The sequence below is a fragment of the Plectropomus leopardus genome, chromosome 12 (assembly GCF_008729295.1).
Source record: "Plectropomus leopardus isolate mb chromosome 12, YSFRI_Pleo_2.0, whole genome shotgun sequence".
NCBI lineage: Eukaryota > Metazoa > Chordata > Actinopteri > Perciformes > Serranidae > Plectropomus > Plectropomus leopardus.
Genome location: NC_056474.1, coordinates 2,460,374 through 2,481,269, shown reverse-complemented (window position 1 = coordinate 2,481,269; position 20,896 = coordinate 2,460,374). Strand labels below are relative to the sequence as shown.

Here is a 20,896-nt window from a genome sequence, read left to right as displayed (position 1 = left end):
TCCCCATAATTTTGTTGTCTCGTATCGGAGTTAAGAAGATCTCGGTCCTTTCCTCCGTCCACACATACCGAGCCGTGTTTTTAGAATTTTGTGACTTTGTTGTACTTTTTCTTCTTCTTTCGATTTTGTTGCGGTTCACATCCATAAAGTCGCACGACCGCCATCCGGTGTTACACATCATATGAGCTATAAAAGCCAAAAAGTGTTTCCATTGCAGTTTTTTGGATATATGGCTTTTTCGAATCGCCTGAAGTATCACCTCATGCGAGCGTAAAAAATGTTTTTGCGATAAACGGAAGTTTTTTCGAATGTTTCCATTAGACATTTTTTGCATTTGTAATTTCAATTTGCACAGTTTGATGGTAATGGAAACCCGCCTACTGGAAACTACGTCATCTCGAGATTGTGATTAATCGATATTTCGAAAATATCGCTGAAGTTTGTACATGTATGAAGTCAGAAAGCATCAGTGCGCCTCTCACAGCTCATCTGACGGAGCGTCATGGAAACATCGCAGTGTAAACGTCTCAGCAGTAAAGCAGCTGATGAAGGAGGGGTGAGTCTGTCTCCTCAAATCACCTTAGCACACACCCCTCCTCTCCCTCCCTCCCCCCTCTCAATGCCTCCTCAGTCCGCTGCAGGTCAAAGGTCACTTCCCCGGAATGTGCCGTGTTTTCTCCAGCTCGGACTGTATGTTTACATGACAGCGTGCGGGAGCGGCAGCAGACTGGCGCCTCATTCCTCCACATCTTCTTTATCCGAGTCCAGAGCGCGTTATGAAAAAAATGCCCTGAACCCATGAATGATAATGGGGGGATTACGTAAGGCGCGCAGCGTGCGCATTTGGCAGATAGACAAAAAAACATCCTGACGGGATAGCAGGAGGCTTTGCTCACAAGGACTTCTTGTTCTGTGACAGAAATCATGTGAGTCTGGATGTCTGTCAAACCGAGGCTGTTACTCTTCCTCGTGTGTGTGTATGTGTGAGTTTGCTTTGGAGACGAACAGTAAATGCGTCTTTACGCATGTCATTATCCTCCCGTGCGCACATTTCAGGTGGTAATGATTTATGTAATGGGGAACCTGCTGAGCATATGTTTAAGTCTTGTATTAACATGCAGGTCTTGGGCGGTTATTACGCCCGTGAAACTGAGAGAGAATAACTCTGAAGGTGTTCGCTCTTGATATGCATGAGGTGTGAGAGTGATTTGCTAGAAAACCTTGGCGGCTGCTCTGGCAGCTCACCAGCAAAATCGTATTCACACACACACACACACACACACACACACACGCAAAAAAAACTAAACTGACCTTCGTCGGTGGGCTGCAAGGACAGAGGCTGACTGCTGCAATAACAGCGACGCCTGTTGGCTTTTAGTCTCGACTGGACTGACTGATATTCCTGCATGGTTCACTCAAACACTGTAAAACCTGATAAGTTGATCTAATTTAAAATAATCCTGGAGGCTAATTGGCTTAAAAGGACAGCAGATATAACTAAATATATGTTTACTGTCTATCTAATTGTGAAACATTACTCAGAATTTAGCTGCATTCACTTGCAACTTAAAAAACTGAAATCACCTTGTTCTTTCCAAGTGTTTGCAACTTCAGTAAACCAAGTAAGCCTGACTTAACTTGATCATCACAGAAAGGATTTTGCCAATGATGGAGTTAGGAACTTGGTTTAATCAAGTTGCAAACACTTAGGAAGATTGGTGTGATTAAAGTTTTCATTTTTCAGTTGCAACAACTTCAAAAAACTTGAGTATATATATAACTTAAATATATAGATATAACATTTTTTTTTTTTTTTTTTTTTTTTTAGCAAATTTTTGGGTCATTTCTTCTCAAATTTCTCCTTGCTTTTCCCCTTGTTTTTGAAAGAAACCAAGCCATTTTGCGCAGGTTTGAAAGGGTTACTTAAACATGACGTTTTTAAGTTGCAACAACTTCACAATATCAAGTAAATATAACTTAAATATATAAAAATAACTTGTTTGTTTGATGTTGTTTTTGTCTGTTTTTTAAAATAATTTTCAGATAATTTATTTGTACTTTTTTAATATAACTTTTTTTCTTTCTTTTTTAAAAATGTTTACGTGATTTCCTTTTTTCTTTTTTTTTACAAATTTTTTTTTGCAATTTTTTGGGGGGTTATTTCTTATTAAATTTCCCCTAATTTTCCCTTTCCCCATGTGTTTGAAAGAAACCAAGCCAGTTTGGCCAGGTTTAAAGGGGTTAATTGAACTCATTTTCGAAGTTGCAACAACTTAAAAAATTACTACATTTTAAGTAAACTTAACTGAATTAGATATAAAGTAAACATACATAAGGACTAATAGTTATATTTACCAACATTTACCAACTTTTCAAAGCAGTTGCTTTTCTAGATTTAAAGTAAAACCGACTTGTCAGATTTTACAGTGCAGCTCACCTTAACTGGACAGATCTTAATGTTTTATAACAAACGCGTCACTCGCATGTTCAGAACAGTATTTCAAAGTTTATTTTGCTTTCAGAATATCGTGATGTTTAAAAAAAAAATCTGTACAATTACTTATTGCATTCAAATAATTTCATACATCGTTATCAACTTGATACATCGTGAGTCAGCGGCCCTCCAACTGCACAGTTTCTGGGGCCATTTTTAAATAGTCAGCGTGCGTAAAGACGAATAATTACAATTCATATGTACACATCTTTGCTTAATTATTACTTTTATAAAAAATATAATCTCTGTATGTACAAAACTTGCATATGGTACACTTCATGTCCAACAAAACGTCTCAAAGTGATTGACCGCCATCGAATGTGGCTCTTACGATAAAACACACAAATATTTGGATATAAACTTATATATGCACACTCTCCACAGCAACGGAAAAGAAGTTACAGTATTCTCATTGTCAAAGAATCATAAATTAAATTTGGATACACTATACACGTGTTTGGGAGTTTTAGGCGTCGTTGTTGGGGCAGTGTGTCGGGGTGGGCGTGTACACGGGGATGGTTATATCGCTGATCTCCTGCACCCTCACAGGCCTGGGTGGGGTGACCAGGACGTAGTCGTACTCTCTGTGCAGCACCTTCTCGTACACGCTCTGCAGACCTACGGTTTTGGGGATGTGGGCCTGGTAGTAGTTGTCCCTGCGGTGGGGGTCCCGGGGCAGGGAGGCGGTCTTGGAGAGGCTGCTGAAGGAGGACAGGGTGGGTGCTGGAGAGGGCGCAGCGTTGGCTCTGACTGCTGAGGGGCTCCAGCAGCGATCTGAGTGACCCAGGACTTTACATTCACTGGTGCACGCCCACAGAGCTGTGGAGAGAGGGAGAAAGTTAGACCCTGATCCAGAGCGGGACACTAAGAAACACTCTAAGAAACTTGATCCTACTTAAAATAATCTTGGAAACCGATTGCACTGGAGAGTAAAGTAAATGTAACTAAAATCTTAATTTGTGTTTACTTTGTAATTAATAGCGCAATAAACTTCAAATGTAGTGATATGTACTTGAGTTTGTGAAGTTGTTGCAACTTAAAAATGACATATTTAATTAAATCAAACTTTTTAAATGTTATCAACTTCAGAAAACCAAGTTAGTCTGACTGATCATCACAAGGAGGATTTTACCAAAAATGAAGTTCGGAGATCTGCGACTTCTGTTTTGTTTATACACATATATGACTGACTAGCAGCAGAATGCAGATCTATAACACAGCAAACTTGTTGCTAAAACATGGAAATATTGATTTGAAATCTGGGTTGATGTCACTTTTCTTGTGCTGCGTTCAGAAACCTTCACAAGTATTCAAACCTTCAAAGCAAATTTTGTCTCCTTTCTTCTGAAAACATGGGAAAAAAGACAAATTTGCAAAATTTTGAGAAAAATTTGAGATAAAAAAGGTTAGGAAAAAATGTACAAAAACTAAATTTAGAATTATCATAATTATATCTTTACTAGGATTGTTAGCATTAATGCGATAATCGTGATGCGATTAAGTACATAATGTGTTTTTTTTTAAAAAATCCCGTTAACTGCCGGTTGATTTTCCCGTCTTCTGTATCGGTCTGAGTTTTATAGCTGGAGTGACGATGCTGGTATCACGAGAAAGACGATCTAAGAAATCTGACCGTGTCATGCTAGCTTCTCAGTATAACGCTCCAAAGTTAGGCTAATTTTTTTCTCTGGAAAAATAGCATCGCTGTTTAATAGGAGTCCTTTGACCTCTGACCTCTGACCTCAATCTGGTAAGATTTGCTTTGGCTTGTTAATATGGACTTCAAAACTGTTTTGAAATGCCAAATAATTTAATAGAATACATGTGATAAAAAACGCGATTAATCGTGATTAACTATTGAAATTTTCCGATTAATCGCAATTTTAAAAATGAATTGTTTAACAGCCCTAATATTTACAAATATTTTACAGAATTACTGTTATTTTAAGCTATTTTTTTGGTCATTTACTTTTTTGTTTATTTTTGTCTAATTTGGGGGTAATTTTCTTGTACTTTAAAAAAAAAAAAAGTTTTGCTTATTTTTTTGGGTAATTTCGTCTTTTTCCATGTTTTTGAAAGAAATCAAGCCAGTCTGCTCAGGTTTTCAAAGGTTGATTAAACTCGTTATTTTTGAAGTTGCAGCAACTTAAAAAAGTAAGTTGTAAAGTAAACTTAATTAGATATAAAGTAAACATAAATCAAAACTTAGAGTTAGATTTCTTACATTTTTCAAGGCAATCTGTCCAGTTTTTTTAAGTTAAATCAACTTGTCAGATTTTTAGGTGTTATTGAGCTCCGATGTGCCTTATTCTTACCATTTTGGCCCCCCATGGGAGGAACCACCACTCCATCTTTCTTCATGCCGGTGTCCCCGCTGACATCACTGTCGCTGTCATTGAAGTCGCTGTCCCCCTTGCCGCTGTCTTTGCCGCTGAAGGCCGGGTCCCGGGCTGAGATGGTGGTGTAGGAGTTCCCCTTCCAGATGGTGATGGGTCTCACCGCCTCTTTGCCGTTCCCGTACCCGGGCAGAGTGGAGTAACCCTGCAGGAGGAGAGACAAGAGAGGAAACGAGAGGTTAGAGTCTGCTGGATGAACTCACTGCAGATTACTCACTGTAACTCCCCTCCCCGCCCCTCTTCACTGTAAAATCTGACAAGTAGATTTTACTTTAAAAAAACACAACTAAGAAACGGTTTAGCTTAAAAATGTGGGCAAATATAAGTATTCGTTTATGATTGCATTATATCTGATTGTTAAGTTGACTTAAAATTAAGTTGCATGCACTTACTTTTTTTTGAAGTTGTTACAACTTAAAAATGACAGGTTTTATTAACCCCTTCTAACCTGAGCAAACTGGCTTGAGAAATTACCAAAAAAATTGCAAAAATAAAATTTAAAAAAATACAAAAAATGACCTGAAAATTAAACTAAAATAACATTTAAAAAAAGAAAAATAGATAATACTTTAAAAAAAAATACAATAAAATTACCTGAAAAAAATAAATAATGATTATATATTCAACTTGTATATATAAGTTATATTTACTTGATTTTGCGACATTGCTGCAACTTAGAATTGGCAGGCTTAAATTAATCAGTCTTTTTAAGTTTTTGCAACTTCAGCAAACTGGGTTTACTGTGCTTGCTGATCTCCAGATTCATAATTGTCAAAATCCTCTTTGTGATGTTCAGGTTACGTCACACTAACTTGCTTTACTGAAGTTGCTGACATTTAGAAAGATCAAGGTGATTTCACTGTCATTTTTGAGTTGCAACAGCTTCACAAAATTAAGTACATACAAATACATTTTGAGTAAACTTAACAACTAGATATAAAAGTAATGACTTGAGGTTATTAGATATATATTACATATATTTACTTTGATTTTTCAGTGACATCAGTGTACCAGATGATTTTAGGTAGAATAAAGTTGTTAGATTTTGCAGTGCTGCGCACTAAGGTGCAGCTCACCTCATGTTTATTCCCTCGCGGCTTGCTGTTGCTGTCTGAGTCATACACACAGGGCACCTCGCTGCCGTCCTCTGAGGCCGAGCACATGTCGCTGCCCCCGGGGTGAGCGGGGGTGAACACCCCGGGCTGGCTGCCGTACGCGTGCCCGTCAAAGCCCGCGCCTGCCCCGGCGGCACCGTGCAGAGGCAGCAGCGGGTTGTCCCCCACATGGCTCCTGCCCCGCTCCAGCGTGCCCTTCTCCCCGTACGAGTCGCTGTCCTCTCCGCTCTTGTCCCTCTTGCGCCGGTTGCAGGTGGTGGCGATGAGGATGATGGCGAGCAGCAGGAGCGTGCAGCTCCCTGCGAGGACGACGATAATCACCACGGACAGGTCCCACTGCGCGTGCACCTCGTCCCCGCTGCCGGACTGGTACACGGTCCTGTCGCTCGGCGGGGAGCCCGCGATGATGAGGAAGTGGAGCGTGGCGGTGGAGGTGAGCGCGGGCCTCCCGTTGTCACTCACCGTCACGGTGACGCTCAGAGTCTCGTCCACGTCGTGGCTGAGCACCTGGTTCAGGTAGATCTCCCCGGTGGCTTTGTTAACGGAGAACACGGAGGGCTCCCCGGTGGCCAGCCCGTAGGACAGCTCCGCGTTCACGCCTTCATCCGCATCCCGCGCCTCCACCCGGGTGATGACGTAGCCGCTCGGTGAGTCCCGGGGCAGCAGGACTTCAGCGGAGCCGTTATTGAGCGGCGGCTGAATGATCACCGGCGCGTTATCATTCTGGTCCACGATCCGCACGTACACGTTGGTGCTGCCGGACAGAGGCGGGGAGCCGCCGTCGCTGGCCGTGATGCGCAGCTCCAGCTGTTTCACCACTTCGTAGTTGAAGCTCCGGAGCGCGTAAAGCGAGCCGCTGGCGGGGTCCAGAGACACGAAGGTGGAGATCGGGGACCCCATGAAGTACGTGTCCGCCAGTTTGTAGCTGACCTTCCCGTTTGACCCCATGTCCATGTCGCGCGCTACCACAGTGGTGATGTACGCGCCAGGTGCGTTGTTCTCCACCACGGACACCTCGTACACCGGTTTGCTGAACACAGGAGCGTTGTCGTTCTCATCCGTGAGTCTGATCGTGTACTGAGTGATGGTCCTGAAGGGAGGGGAGCCCAGATCCTCCGCCACCACTGTCAGGTTATACTCAGGGATTTTCTCCCGGTCTAACGGGCTCGTGCTCACAATCATGAAGCTGTCCTCGTACGCCTGCTGCAGTCTGAAGTGGTCGTGTCCGTAGAGCGTGCAGTGCACCTGCCCGTTGGCGCCAGAGTCCCGGTCCGAGGTGCTGACCAGAGCCACGAAACTCTCTCTGGCCGCCGCCTCCGTGATGTACGCGATCCCCGCCGTTATGGACGTCATAGGTGTGATGGAGATCTCCGGTGCGTTGTCGTTAACGTCCTGCACCTGCACCACGATCTTGCAGATTGCCGGGCTCGGGTTCGGACCCAGATCGGTGGCCTGGACGTCAAACTCGTACGTGTTCTTACTTTCAAAGTCGATTGGGCTCTCCAAGGTGAGGCGCCCCGTTTTTCTGTCCACTCTGAAGAGTTGCCGTATCTCCGAGGGCACCTGGTTACCGAATCCGTACACCACCTCACCGTTCAGCCCCTCGTCCGGGTCCTCCGCGTTCAGGTCCAGCAGGAGAAACCCCACCGGTGCGTCCTCGGGCAGGTCCACGGAGAAGCTGTTCCTGTCAAACACCGGACTGTTGTCGTTGTAGTCTTTCACCTTGACGTTGATGCGCGTCGTTCCGGTGCGGGACGGGTTGCCGCCGTCCATGGCGACCAGCTCGAGCGCGTAAGACGCCTGCGTCTCCCGGTCCAGCTCCTTCATGAGCACCAGCTCCGCATATTTAACCCCGTCGGCCCTGCTGAGCACGTCAATGGAAAAGTGGCTGTTGACGGAGATCTGGTAGCTCTGGATGTAGTTCACCCCAACATCCTCATCCACGGCGAAGTCCAGCGGGATCCGCGTGCCCACCGCTGTGTTCTCGGAGATCTCCAGACTCGACTCTTTCCGGGGGAACTCGGGGGAGTTGTCGTTGATGTCCTTGACCTCCACCTCGACATGGATGAGTTTGAACTGCTCTTTGGAGAAGCTGACCACGTCGAAAGCGATGAGGCAGTGCAGGGTGTGTTTGCAGATGCGCTCCCTGTCGATCCGCTCCCCGATGCTCAGCTGCCCGTCGCTCTCCCTCAGACGGATGAAAGAGGAGTTGAACTGTTTCATCATCCTGAAATTGGTCCTGGAGCCGCCCGAGGAAGCAGAGGCGGAGGAGGAGATGTCCTTGGCCAAGTTTCCAATCACTGTCCCCGGCGCGTCCTCCTCAAATGTCTGATATTTCACCGTCTTGCCGTGTGTGACAGCAGCCAGGGAGACGCACAGCAGCACCATCAGCCCGTTCCACCCTGCTTCTCCCATCTTGACACCTTCACTCCAAAAATAATCTGAAATTCAATCTGTCCGCTCTGAGTCCGATTTAAAGTTAAAACAAAACTCCTTTGAGCTCCCCACGACTCTCCTTGGTTGTTTATTTCTCATAAAAAAGCCAGAAATAAATATTCCATATGTCTTTCAATGCGCACTCTGGATGCGCTCCTCTCTTTCTCACTCTCCCTCTCTCTCTATTGGAGGTGTGCTGCTCTCTCAGCGCAAGAGGGCTGCAGTGTCTGCAGGAGGGTTTATACGGCGAGGCATGCAAATGAGCCGCACTGTGACCAATCCGGGCTTTGAGAGGGGGAAAAAAAGGGGGACTTCTGAAAGACCTCTAAACCCTGCTTAGAGATTCCTGGACTGTGCAGAGAAACTTGGCACCCAATATGTGGGCTAAACGCGCGGCTTGATTTAATACAGCTATAGTTTCCGATGCTTGTTTATGTTCCTCGGGCTGTTAAATGAGTCTGCGCACCGGGAGAGATGCGCAGTGTCCCTGAGCTAGAGGACAAAGCGTTTGAATAGGAGTGTCTGCTCAGGATGCCACATATGGGTTCAGTGTGAAGAGATTTACTCTAAAACGCGCGTGTCCTGTGGAGGAATAGGCGGAGGTGTCCCAGTGACCTCTCCACCTCTGATAGGAGGATAACTTTACGCATGCAGGAACATGATTTGTCCTTCTGTGTAACCTCTGCGCGCCCCGATACACTCACCCAGACAGTTAAGATTTAATGTAATGCACCTGTGATGGACCAAGGATCAGTGGTGAAAGAAGTCTTTAGATCCTTTATTTAAGTAAAAGTAGTAGTATCACATTATAAAAGTACTCTTTTACAAGTTAAAGTCCTGCATTTAATATTTAAGCCTACTTAAGAAAATGTAAGTAAGTATATTCAGGAAAAAGTGCTTTAAGTATTAAAAGTAAAAGTACCAAATTCAGGAAAAATAAACACCCTACAAAATAAAATATAATATAAAAAAACAAACAAAAAAAATAGAAATGTAAAAATAAGAAAAGGGGGGGAAAAAACAACTCAAAATTTTAAAATGGGGAAAAGGACACACCCCAAAAATAAAAATGATTTTTTAAAAAAAAAGAAGAAAATAAAACCTCAAAAATATTAAAAATACTTTCCTTTAAAAAATTCTACGTATTAAAAAGTAAATAAATACATTAGAAAATTATATAAAAAGCACCCCAACTATTTTTTTTAAAAAGTACCCCCCCCCCCCCCCCCCAAAAAAAAATGTATCAAAATACTTGGCAATTTTCTGTGAATTTACTGATTAATTCATTAGCTTGTCATTACAGCTGTACTGAAAACGGGTAATGTAAGTTATAACAAAACATCAAATTATAAGCTCTGAATGCAAAAATCCTGATCTGTGAAGTAACTACAGCGTTCAGATAAATGTAGTGAAGTAAAGAGTACAATATTTCCCTCTGGAATGTATTGTAGTAAAAGTATAAAGTGACATAAAAAGAAAATACTCAAGTAAAGTACAAGTACCTCGAATGTGTACTTGAGTAAATGCACATTTATTCCACCACTGTCCATAATGCTGAGACAGCTTAACATCCCGAATAATAGCTGTGCCGGGGATTCAAAGAATGTGGTGTAACTGGTGGTAATAGCATCGTTTTATTGCTCATTTTATTCTCATTAATAAATTCCATAAATTTGCTCTGTCTTCTATTATTCATCCCCCCAGTGTGTTGTAATCCAGTAATTGTTTGCCTATCAGATCATATCTGAGGCTCGAGGAGGACTATATCCACTTAAACATTGATTTTTATTCTAATTCAGCTCAGATTGGCTCACGCGATGTCTTGTGTGCGCACGAGAGAGAGCGCGCGCGAGAGAGCGAGGGGGGGATTTTTTAATTAAAGCCGGTGTAACGGCCCCGGTTTAACATGCGACTCTCCTTGGCCTCGCCTGCCTGAACAGAGAGGCGCAGGTGAAGTCGACACACACTTACACACACACACACACACACACACACACACACACACACACACATAGGCGGTCACGCACGCACGCACTCTTCTACGAACCCGTTACAAATGGGATTTGGCTGTAAACGCAGGGGGGATTTATCAGGATTTCAATAGTGAGATTATATCAAAGGCGTATGAAGCCCTCGTTAGTAGCGGCGGGATAATGGCATGGCAGGGTCTCCCTTTGCAGCCGTCCACGCCGGTATTGTGGCCCCTGAGCCGGTCTGTGGGGACCCTAACCCCCGCAGCCCTCCGTCTAACTGCAGCATAATGAGGCAAAGCCACATGCAGCCTTTGTACCGCGTCCCCCCTTCCTCCCCCAGACCTGCCCCGGGCCCCGGCCACCTTTCATTACAGAGAGATGGGAGAAGAATTGCCCTGGACATCGGGGTCCCTCCTATTAAAATACATTTAGGGAGCGGCCGGGGCCCCGTCACGGCTCTTAAAGAGATTTCTCTTTCTTCCCATTGGACTGTCTTTCCCTCTCTTCCTTACTCACCCCCTCACACACACACACACACACACACACACACACACACACACACACACACACACACACACACTTACACACACACACACACACACACACACACACCCACACACACACACACACACACAAACACACAAACACACACACACACACACACACACACACACACACACAGAAAGTCAAACGGGAGACACCTGAATGGACAACATCTCGTCAGGCAGCTTGCATAGTTAGACACAGTCAGGGCTGTCCTTGAAGATAAGGAGACATCAGTCTGTGATTAATTAATGGGATATTCAGGGGGAAAAAGCACTTACAGTATTAAAGGTGCAAAATGCAGGAAAAAACAAACCAACAAAAAACCTCAAACTAAACAACCCCAAAAGTCAAAATTGTAAAAAAAAAAAAAAAAAAAAAAAAGAAAAGAAAAAAAAAAACGGTAAAGGCATGAAACAAATTTAAAAAATAATATTTTTAAAAAACTTTTAAAAATGTCAGGATTATTTAAAAAAACACCACCCAAAACTCAAAATTGTAAAAAAAAAAAAAAAAAGGGGAAGAAAATAAAAATAAAACAGAAAATATTAAAAAATAAGACCCCCCCCCCCCCAAAAAAAAAAGCATACATACAAAATTACACATGGATGTAGTTATTGATATAGTTATAGATCTGTTATTGTGACCCATTAGAGGCAGGGAGGGTCATTTTTTCTCCTACATTTACATTCAGCGCTTCTTTGCAGTAACAGTGACATAAGCGTTGTATGAGATATTTATCTATAGTCAATCTTAAGCAAATGTCAGTCTGCGAGCCTCCAGTTTGGAGAAGCAGCAGAAGCTAAGCAACGTGCTACTGTGGATGGGGCAGTACTAAAACAAATTTTAGCCACCTAAAAAAGTCCCAATCAAAAAAAACCAAACAAAACTGTAATAGTTTAAGTGTGTTCTATATTGGGAGTATTTTCAACGCTTTACCTAAATGTGCTTTTGGAGTGAGATCTGAAGCCAAAGGCCATCTTTCACGTCCACCGCTAGATGTCGTCTCTGAGAATGCAGCCGGACAGAACCATCTGTGGTGTTATTATATACGTTGGCGGAGGGCCGGACCTGCCGCGCAGCAGCGTGACGAACGCACAGGTGGCATCAGATGAGAACGCAGACGGATGGAGCCTGATGCATCTGCCTGATATTCTCCTGCACGGCATCATGTGCCTCTTTTGCCTAATCCGTGCTAGCGTGTGCGTTTGTTGACGCCCCGGTGTTGGTTGCCATCTGCCTTTGTTGCCTAAACACAACCGCGTGCAGCGTCATACCACCATGTGCATTTGTTGACATCACTGTAGCGGCATCTCAGCATGTAAACAGCAGATGCAGAAGGATAATAAGCAGCAAAGCAGCAACATTTGACGACTTGGGATGAAAACATGTTGCAGTTCCCCATCTTTGCTCTCTTCAAAGTCACCAGACTCCACTGACAAAACGGTCATTTTAACTCACAGAATAGGAGCTGCTGGTTTATCACTGTCTCGATCACACATACGTTCTGCATTGAACCGCCGCAGACCGCTCTGGTCATGCAGACGCACATGTGGGTCTATTCTTTGTACCTCGTACTTCCAAATGTAACAGCTGGGAGACGAGTTTACTGTCCTCCTGCTTTTGACATCAGGTGAAATTATATTGATGTGTCTGGACTGAATGTCTGTCGAATATCCAACATAAAACTAACTTCAGTGTGGTGAGACGGCTCTACAGGATTTCAGGACATTTTTAGGATTTTAGAGCGTTTCAAAGGTTTTTGAATGTTTCTGAGATTACATGACATTTTTCAGATTTTAAGATGTTTCTAGGGTTTTAGGGCGTGTCTGGCATTTTTAGGGTTTCAGGACATTTCTATGATTGTAGCATGTTTCAATGATTTTTGGATATTTCTAGGATTTTTGGACAGTTCTAGGATTTTAGGGGGCTTTTCTAAGATTACGGGGAATTTTTATTTGGGATTTTTGCACATTTTCAGGCATTTCAGGACATTTTTAGAAAAATTAGAATATTTCCAAGACTTTTGGACATTTCTAGGATTTTAGGACATTAGGGGCTTCCTCTGTCGGGGGGTGTGGGGGATCCTCCATTTTTTTCTTTAAATTAACGCTCTATTTTGATGCTGTTTTATGCAATCTGGCACTTTATGTATACTAAAAGTACAAAAAGAATTTAAGAAAATGGTAGGCGGCCACCCAGCACCCTAATTCTGGACCAGATTTTTCCAAAAGTTGAGTATGTCTGTTATAAAGTATTAGTAAATTATTTAAGTTACAAAGCAGCAGCAATAGTATCAGCGATAATCTAAAGATGGTGATGAATTTGTGTCAGCTGATCCAGAGGATGTCTCTGTCAGCTCTTTTGTGTGGCAGCTGCAGACACAGAGCTCTCTGTGAGAACCGTCCTGTTTATTCTGTTTTCTTTATGTTTAGAGCACACAGGACTCTGCATTCTCTCACACACACTCAGAGACACAGCAATCAAAAGCGAATTACACTATATGTTGAGTCTCGCCTCGCGGATTAAACTCCCTTGCACGTGCGTGTGCGCGTGCACTAGACAGACTTTTTCCTTCCCTTGCGATGTTTGACGGGCTTTTGCACCCCCCCTTAAATCAAAGCTGTCATTTGAAGGACACACACACCTAAAAAAAATAATTCTCTCACGTGACCACCGTGTCGATCTCGCCCGTCTGCACGCGAGTTCAACAATAGCAGAATTAGAGAGAGTCTCCAAAATCCCCTCTATTCTTCACAGAACATATTAGCATTTTCTTTAAGGTATATAAATATATCTTTAGAGGATCCCCCCTCCTCCCCCTCCCTCTCCTCCTTTTCTTTCTTTTCTCCCGCATTGTGCTCCCATTTGCTCTAGTGATCGCCGGGTATTTTGGGGTCTGAGGCTGGTCTGCCTCTCGTTGGGGCTTAACTCATTGAGATGGAAATAGGCGATTTGGTGTCTTTTGTCCAGCAGATAAGCGGTGGAGGGAGAGGGAGAGCAGGAGGGTGAGAAAAGGAGGGTGAGGAGGAGAGGGGGGTGTCTAAGATAATCGATCAGGACCCCCCCCTCCCCCTCTCAGCCAACCTTTGCTTAACTCGCGTGCCATCACAAGCACAGAGTCCTAATTGGTTCCCCGCACTAATTATCCAATTATCGCCTCTCCACCGGAGCACAGCACTCCGGGGCCTGTCCCCCTAATGGCCTCATCCTCCACACTGTTGATGGAAATGATTAGGAATGAATGCGGCCCTCAGCTGCAGAGAGCAACACTTGAGGAACTCGTGTGACGGCCCCTGGATGGAGGTCTTTAAGTGAGGATCACACTTCATTGGCAGGGCTGATGCGACCATTCAACCTGTATTATTCCGCAACTCTCGTCGAAAATTGAACGCATGATAAAGTGGTGTGCAGTTAATTAGTCTCCTTTGTGCAGCCTTTAGAAAATAATAAAGGCTGTTAGCTGAGACCCTGAGGCTGGCACTCATTTTAAGGTCATTTCAGTGAAATGTCCACTTGAGCTGTGCAGAAAATGTTATTTCTTATGAGTTGAAAGTTATATAAAAAATACCCTATTTCTTCGCTAGAAGTGTCTCTATCACTGATAATAAACTTAATAGTATACCAGGTGCCCCCCCAACCATTTTCTAATTCCTAAAAAAGAATAAAGTCACTAATTCTGGGAATCGTCTTTGTATTTTTAGTATGAATAATGTGCCAGAGTGTATAAAACAGCATCGAAATAGAGCTTGTTTATCAAAAGAAAAGAGGAGGACCCCCACCCCCCCACAGAGATCCTAAGCCCCTAACATCCTGAAATCCTAAAAATGTCCTAAAATCTGAGAAATGTCCTTAAATCCTGGAGATGTCCCATTGCCCTAAAATCATAGAAAAGCCCTCAAATCCAAGAAATCTCCTAAAATCCCAGAAATGTCAGAAAATCCAAGAAACATTCTGAAATTTCAGAAATGTCCTAAAATCTTGGAGATGTTCTAAAATGGATGAAATGTCCCTGAATCAGCTGCCCATTCAACCTGCATTTTTCTGCAACTCGTCAAAAATTGAACGCATGATAAAGTGGTGTGCAGGTTAATTAGTCTCCTTTGTGCAGCCTTTAGAAAATAATAAAGGCTGTTAGCTGAGACCCTGAGGCTGGCACTCATTTTAAGGTCATTTCAGTGAAATGTCCGCTTGAGCTGTGCAGAAAATGTTATTTCTTATAAATTATTCCAGAAGATTCTCAATATCAGTGATACTCAGTTTATAGCCGGTGGGCCAAATCTGGCCCCTGATGGGGTGCAGTGTGGCCCCCCAACAATATTCTACATCCCCAAAAGGTGATTTTGTATTTTTTAGTATGCATAAGGTGCCAGAGTGGATAAAACAACATCAAAATAAAGCTTGTTTATCAAAAGAAAAGAGGAGGACCCCCCCCCCCCCCCCCCCCCCAACAGAGGTACCAAGTCCCTAATATCCTGAAATCCCAGAAACGTCCTAGAAATGTCCTAAAATCATAGAAACTTCCTAAAACCCGCAAAATGTCCTAAACCCTGAGAGATGTCCTAAAATCCTGGAGACTTCCTAAAGTCAGAGAAACGTCCCAAATTCCTCGACATGTCCTAAAATCGTAGAAATGCCCTTTAAATCCAAGAAATGTCCTAAAATTCAAGAAATGTCCTTAAAATCCTAAACTCCCAGAAATGTGTGCTCTCATTCTCCGTGGTGTCTCCGTTGATGTCTGCTCTCATTCTCTGCCAGTGTCTCTGAATGTCTGCTCCGCCAGTGTCTTCAAATGTCCGCTATGCCGGTCTCCGCCGTATCTCCGAATGTCCATTTCGCTATCATTCTCCGCTGGTGTCTCCGCCAATGTCTACATGAACTGTGCAGAAAATGTTATTTCTTTGAAGCAGAAAGTCATTTTACACAGAGACCACGCTATTAAGCTGCCGATGTCCTTTATTTGTATCACTTTTCCAAGAACCAAACAATGGCAGCATCACGCAGCTCGATTTTTGGATTTTAGACAGCATGCAGGCATCACATAAGCAAAAGAGGCGTGACAGTTGACATAACAGCATCTGCCAGTCAACAAATCTTAAGGAAAAAAATTGCCAAAAAGACATTTTTTTTAAAAATCATCAGGAATCAGGAAGAAAACAGAAGCGCCAAAAAGACAAAAAATGCCATCAGTCTTTTAAAAATCATCCAAAATGTGTTTGGTGGTAACAATAAATACATAACACAGCCATTTAAAGTTGTATGTCCCACCCTGTCTCACATTTTTCATAATTTCATATTTTTTTCAAAAAATATAAAAGGGTTTTCGGGGTGAATAAAGTGCCTGAAAGGTGCATGAAGTTTTGCACAATAAAGAAATGGAGAAGACAAAAATACATAATGCACCAAACTGCAGTGTAAAAATGCTTGCTTTAAGTAAAACGACGTAATGCCTGGATAAATAGACATGCGGTACTTTGCATTTTGATTGCGCAGCAGGGGACCATAGTGCGCATGTTTTGGCGCAACAGGCAGAGAGATGTGCACGGGGCAGCAGGCGCAGACTGGCACCATGACGCCACCAGATTGATAACGTCCAGTTACATTAAACATTTATCCTCTTTTCTCCATCTCTTTTCCCTTTAGTTAACTTGTGCTCCGATCCATCACCCTCCAGCCCATCTGTCGCTGATAGCTGCAACACTTTGAATAAATTCCTCGCGATAAACAAAGCGGTTAACATCTCATGAATGCACCTTTTTTACACACCCTCACACAGATTGTGGGGAAACTTTAGGGCCGCTGAAGTAACCAGTGTAAAGAAATCTGTGCTGGGACACTCCCTCCGAGCTTCCACTTCATTACCGGCATTGTGGTCGGGAGCGCGCAATCTGTGCGGCCGGCTCCGCCCGGCCCCGCCAGCTTTCTAATGAGTTTCCAATGATGATTTAAAAGCTCGCAGGATCGTTTTTCTCTCCGATCTCCTCCCACCTCCCCTCTCATTCTTCCTTTCACCGCTTTTCAGTCTCATCCGCTTTTGTCCGGAGCTGTTTCCATCACCGGAGCGCGAGTCAGGGAGGTCAGGAGGAGCGCACACAAAGATTCACACATCGGGCCTCAATAAAGGGACGATATATGGAGGAGTTACACGTTACCAAGTTTGGCCCCGGCCTCAGTGGAAGAATGAGAGGCTTGTGTCTGCTCTGTGGTGTGTTATTAGCGCCAAAGAGGAGTCACAAAAGCCCCGAATCTAAACATGAGTGTATCTATACCATCACAAAACTCTTTTACAGTTTCTGGCTACATTAATGGCGTAGTTTTAGTAGTTTTGGCAATTTTTATTTTTGACAGCCCAGCAGGTTTGGAAGACATGCACCTAAAACTTTGAAAGAAAGAAAAAAGAAAAGTGACCAAAAGAACCCCCCCCCCCCCCCCCCCCCCCAAAAAAAAAACAAAAAAAAATCATCCAGAGAAAAATAAATGAAAAAAAAGTTTAAAGAAGAAAAAAAAATACCAAATACAAAAAATCCCTCAAAAAGTTTTAATGGAAAAAAACACCAAGATTTTTGAAGAAAAAGATCACAAAAAAAAATAAAGCCAAAAGTCAAAAAATCACCTAAATTTTTTGCAGGAAAACAAATATAACAAATGTTTTTAACAAACAAAAAAAACTCACCAGTAATTTTTTAAGAAAATATGTTGTTTTTTTTTTTGTTGTCTTTTTTAAAAAGTGTTTTCAGATATAAATATGCATAAAAAGAACATAAAACAGAGTTTGTTCATCAGAATGGAGGAATCCTCCTTCAGAGGTCCAGGCTAAGCCCTCAATGTCCTCAAATCCTAGAAACACCCCCGACTCTAATTTCTTATTTTGAATCTAAAAGTTAGTGCGTGAGCGGCTCGAGGGGGGCTGTGTGCGCACCTGATGTTTGCGCCAGATTGTGCCGTGCTTTGGATGAACAGATGGGGGTGGATGAGTTAAGAGAAGCATGGAGGGAGGGGATGGCAGGCGTGTGCATATCACTCATGTGAAGTTATGTCTCCCCTTCTTCTCTCCACTCGCATGTGTTAAAAAAAAAACAGGCTCCGGCATGCAGATGAGCTGTGAAGCTGACGCAGCCGAGAGCGGGCTGGTGGCCGCAAGAGCCTGTGATCATTCATCAATCAATGGGACATTGTCTGAGGCTCACAGGGATCTATAGGGAGGACTTGTCCCGACCAAATGGCTCACTTAACAGCCCAGTGATGAGAAATTAGTAATCTTGTAGACACAGGCGTAACACGCTGCATCGCTGCATGAAAACTGAATATTCAGCAGAGATGTGAGCATCAGATCAGTGTTTATGTAAGAGTATTAAAGTAACACGTCCTAACAGCTGCTCCACAGACAGATCAGATCCATCACACGCAGTTTATTTAGAGCTGACGAGTGAGAGGCCGTCACTGACAAGTTGTGTGTTTAGACTGTTTCTTTTAGTCACGCATCTCAAAAACTGGTGGAGGATCTGCCATCGCATTTTGTACAGACATTCATGGTTCCCGGATATTTGGGAAACCAAGTGTAAAAATGTGGTTAAAGTTCTCCAGCTGTTACATTTGAAATCTTGGCATCTTACATTAAAATTATTTTTCCTCACATTTGAGACAGACATTCAAACATGTTCTGGTCCAAAAAACCCTAAAAACAAACAAAAAAATATTTAAAAAATCACACCAAAAAATTCAAAGAAAAAAATATGTCAAAAAATGTCAATTACAAAAAAAGCCAAGAATTTTTAAATGAAAAAAACAAAACAAAAAAAAAACAGCCTCGCAACATGTGTCTAACCTTTTGACCCGAACATTTTTCACAGGGTTATTTTATTAATTTCACCTTTTATCGGTGTTCTTTACACATTCCTCTCTTTGCATTTCACACGTGCACATGCACACACAACACACACACTCATCCTGCCAACATCAAATCATCCTCAACACTTTCGTGAACCAACCTGTTTTCATTGTTCTTATGTCATGTTGGTGTTTATTAATGTCAGTGTTGTGTCTTTTGCCTTTTATTTAAAAAAAAAGCTAACACGGCGACTTGGAAACAATTAACAATTTTTTGACGACTATAGTCATCAAGTGAAAGCCAAAAACTGTATAATATTAGGTTTTTATATTTTGTGTGTTTAGGCTTTTCGTTGTCTGAGGTTTATGTGAGCAATGCAAAGCTAAAGCAGAAAGACGATAAAACCGTATAGTTCAATATTTGTATAGTTATCATGAGTCATATCGTATCACAATATTCAACAATGTTATCGCATGTTTTCCTGCAGCCATAGAAAAAAGTGGTGCCAAGCAGTCCAGTTAGGAGCCAGTTTGGGGCGCTGGATGGTCACAAAACACAGGACTTCGGAGATCGGTGTTCAGAACTGCATTTTAAGGTACGTCTTCACCGTGTTTCGTTTCCTAAACCGAACCTCCATAACTTTACATTGATGATGTAACTTTACACGCAGGATGTTACGTCATTCGTTGGGTGTTCATGCATATACAAACTGTTGTTTGAGGATACGTTGCCTGCACTGATGACCTCAGTCCGTTCACATTACCAAATTGTCAGAACCGTCGTCTTATCAGTGATTTTGGCATCTGACAATAACACAAAGAGGATGACATCAGCTAGAAATACTGCAGTAACGGTGTAACATTGAGAGCTTGAAAAAAATAATATAATAACAATAATATTAATGCAACGGATGGGTCCAACAAACCCTGGACTTTCACCCAGGAGCCCGCTGTTTGCTTCCCGTGTAAATTTTGAGCTAAAACATGATGTTTTTTTCTAAAACCTACTACTTATTTATTATTGCACAAGGAAATACATGTAAATACAAGGTGTTTTAACGATGTTGTAAGTTTATTTTGAAAAAGACTGTATGCATCTAAAGAGAGATATTGCATCTAAAAGGTGACGAAGCATCCCAGAACATCAACAAGAGGCCGAGACCTCGCACGTCATATGTAGACGTTTAAGTCCACTGACAAAGCAGCGAAACTTGACAAGTTAAGATGAAACGTTTTAATGGCGTATGCTTTAATGGGGACGCATCAGGACTCAGTAGTTTTTACACCACAGGAAATATGTCATCAAATGCATTTTAGACCACCTCAGCAAGTGGTTTGAGTGATCTCATCAAAGCACGTCCTTGTGGTCGTTTTTTGTATTTAGCAGCGTCTACTTGTGATCAGATCACACATGCTAATACCAGCTGTAAACACGTGTGCTTTAACTTTGGATACATGATACCAGTATACGTGTTTCATGTTGTATCCAAACACAATCACCAGAAAAAGTATTGTACATTTCTGCAAACCATGAATATGTTACTTTTGCAGTTATCGGGGGGGGGGGGGGGGGGGGGGGGGGGGGGGGGGGGGGGGGCAGCGACGTCTTGGTGAAAAGTAACTGCTATTCTTACCTAAATGTTGTTGACAAATCACAGAAACAACTCAGCAATGTATGTGATAGTGCTGTATGCAGGAAGGCCAAATACTTAAAAAAAACAAAAACGCTAAAGCTGCACGAAAAGCAGCCATGAGTCCCTAAAAAAACACCCACATTTGGGGTCTGAATGTTGCTGGAAACAAAGCAATAACACACGTCATCCCCTCGTTCTCCTGTGACAAAGTCGGGTCATACATCATGTCACTTTTGAAACATTGACATGATACCTATGAAATGTACAAATGTAACAGTTATTTGCAGAAACATACAGTTCCAATATTTTCTTCTGCCGTCTTTCACTTTTTACTGAATCACTGCTCTGGTGTCAGATCCTGCGTTTGAAAAGGCTGCGACCTGCTACATTTGTCAAAACACGAGGCAGCACTCTGCTCAAACGCCTTCTTTATTCTGATCAGACACATAAAATGCTCCCGATGAGATCAAAGATTTCC

At 42.7% G+C, this 20,896-nt stretch overlaps 2 protein-coding genes across 5 annotated transcripts in view; one reads left to right on the top strand and one right to left on the bottom strand.

The window, feature by feature from the left end:
- Nucleotides 1-2,960: 2,960 nt before the first annotated feature.
- LOC121951185 (protocadherin-8-like) lies at nt 2,961-8,828 on the bottom strand. The gene is made up of 3 exons (XM_042497424.1): nt 5,967-8,828; nt 4,810-5,035; nt 2,961-3,313 (listed from the first exon to the last, which is right to left on the bottom strand). The coding sequence occupies exons 1-3, from the start codon at nt 8,418-8,420 to the stop codon at nt 2,961-2,963; spliced, it is 3,033 nt and encodes a 1,010-aa protein (XP_042353358.1). The 5' UTR covers nt 8,421-8,828.
- A 10,490-nt stretch (nt 8,829-19,318) lies between these two features.
- Nucleotides 19,319-20,896, top strand: part of LOC121951775 (uncharacterized protein CXorf38-like) — a 55,928-nt gene continuing 54,350 nt past the window's right edge. For 3 of the 4 annotated variants that reach the window (XM_042498238.1, XM_042498240.1, XM_042498239.1), the window contains exon 1: nt 19,319-19,380. The gene's annotated coding sequence lies outside the window, so the exon portion shown is untranslated. The remainder of the gene's footprint in view (nt 19,381-20,896) is intronic. The other variant, XM_042498241.1, reaches the window with a different exon arrangement.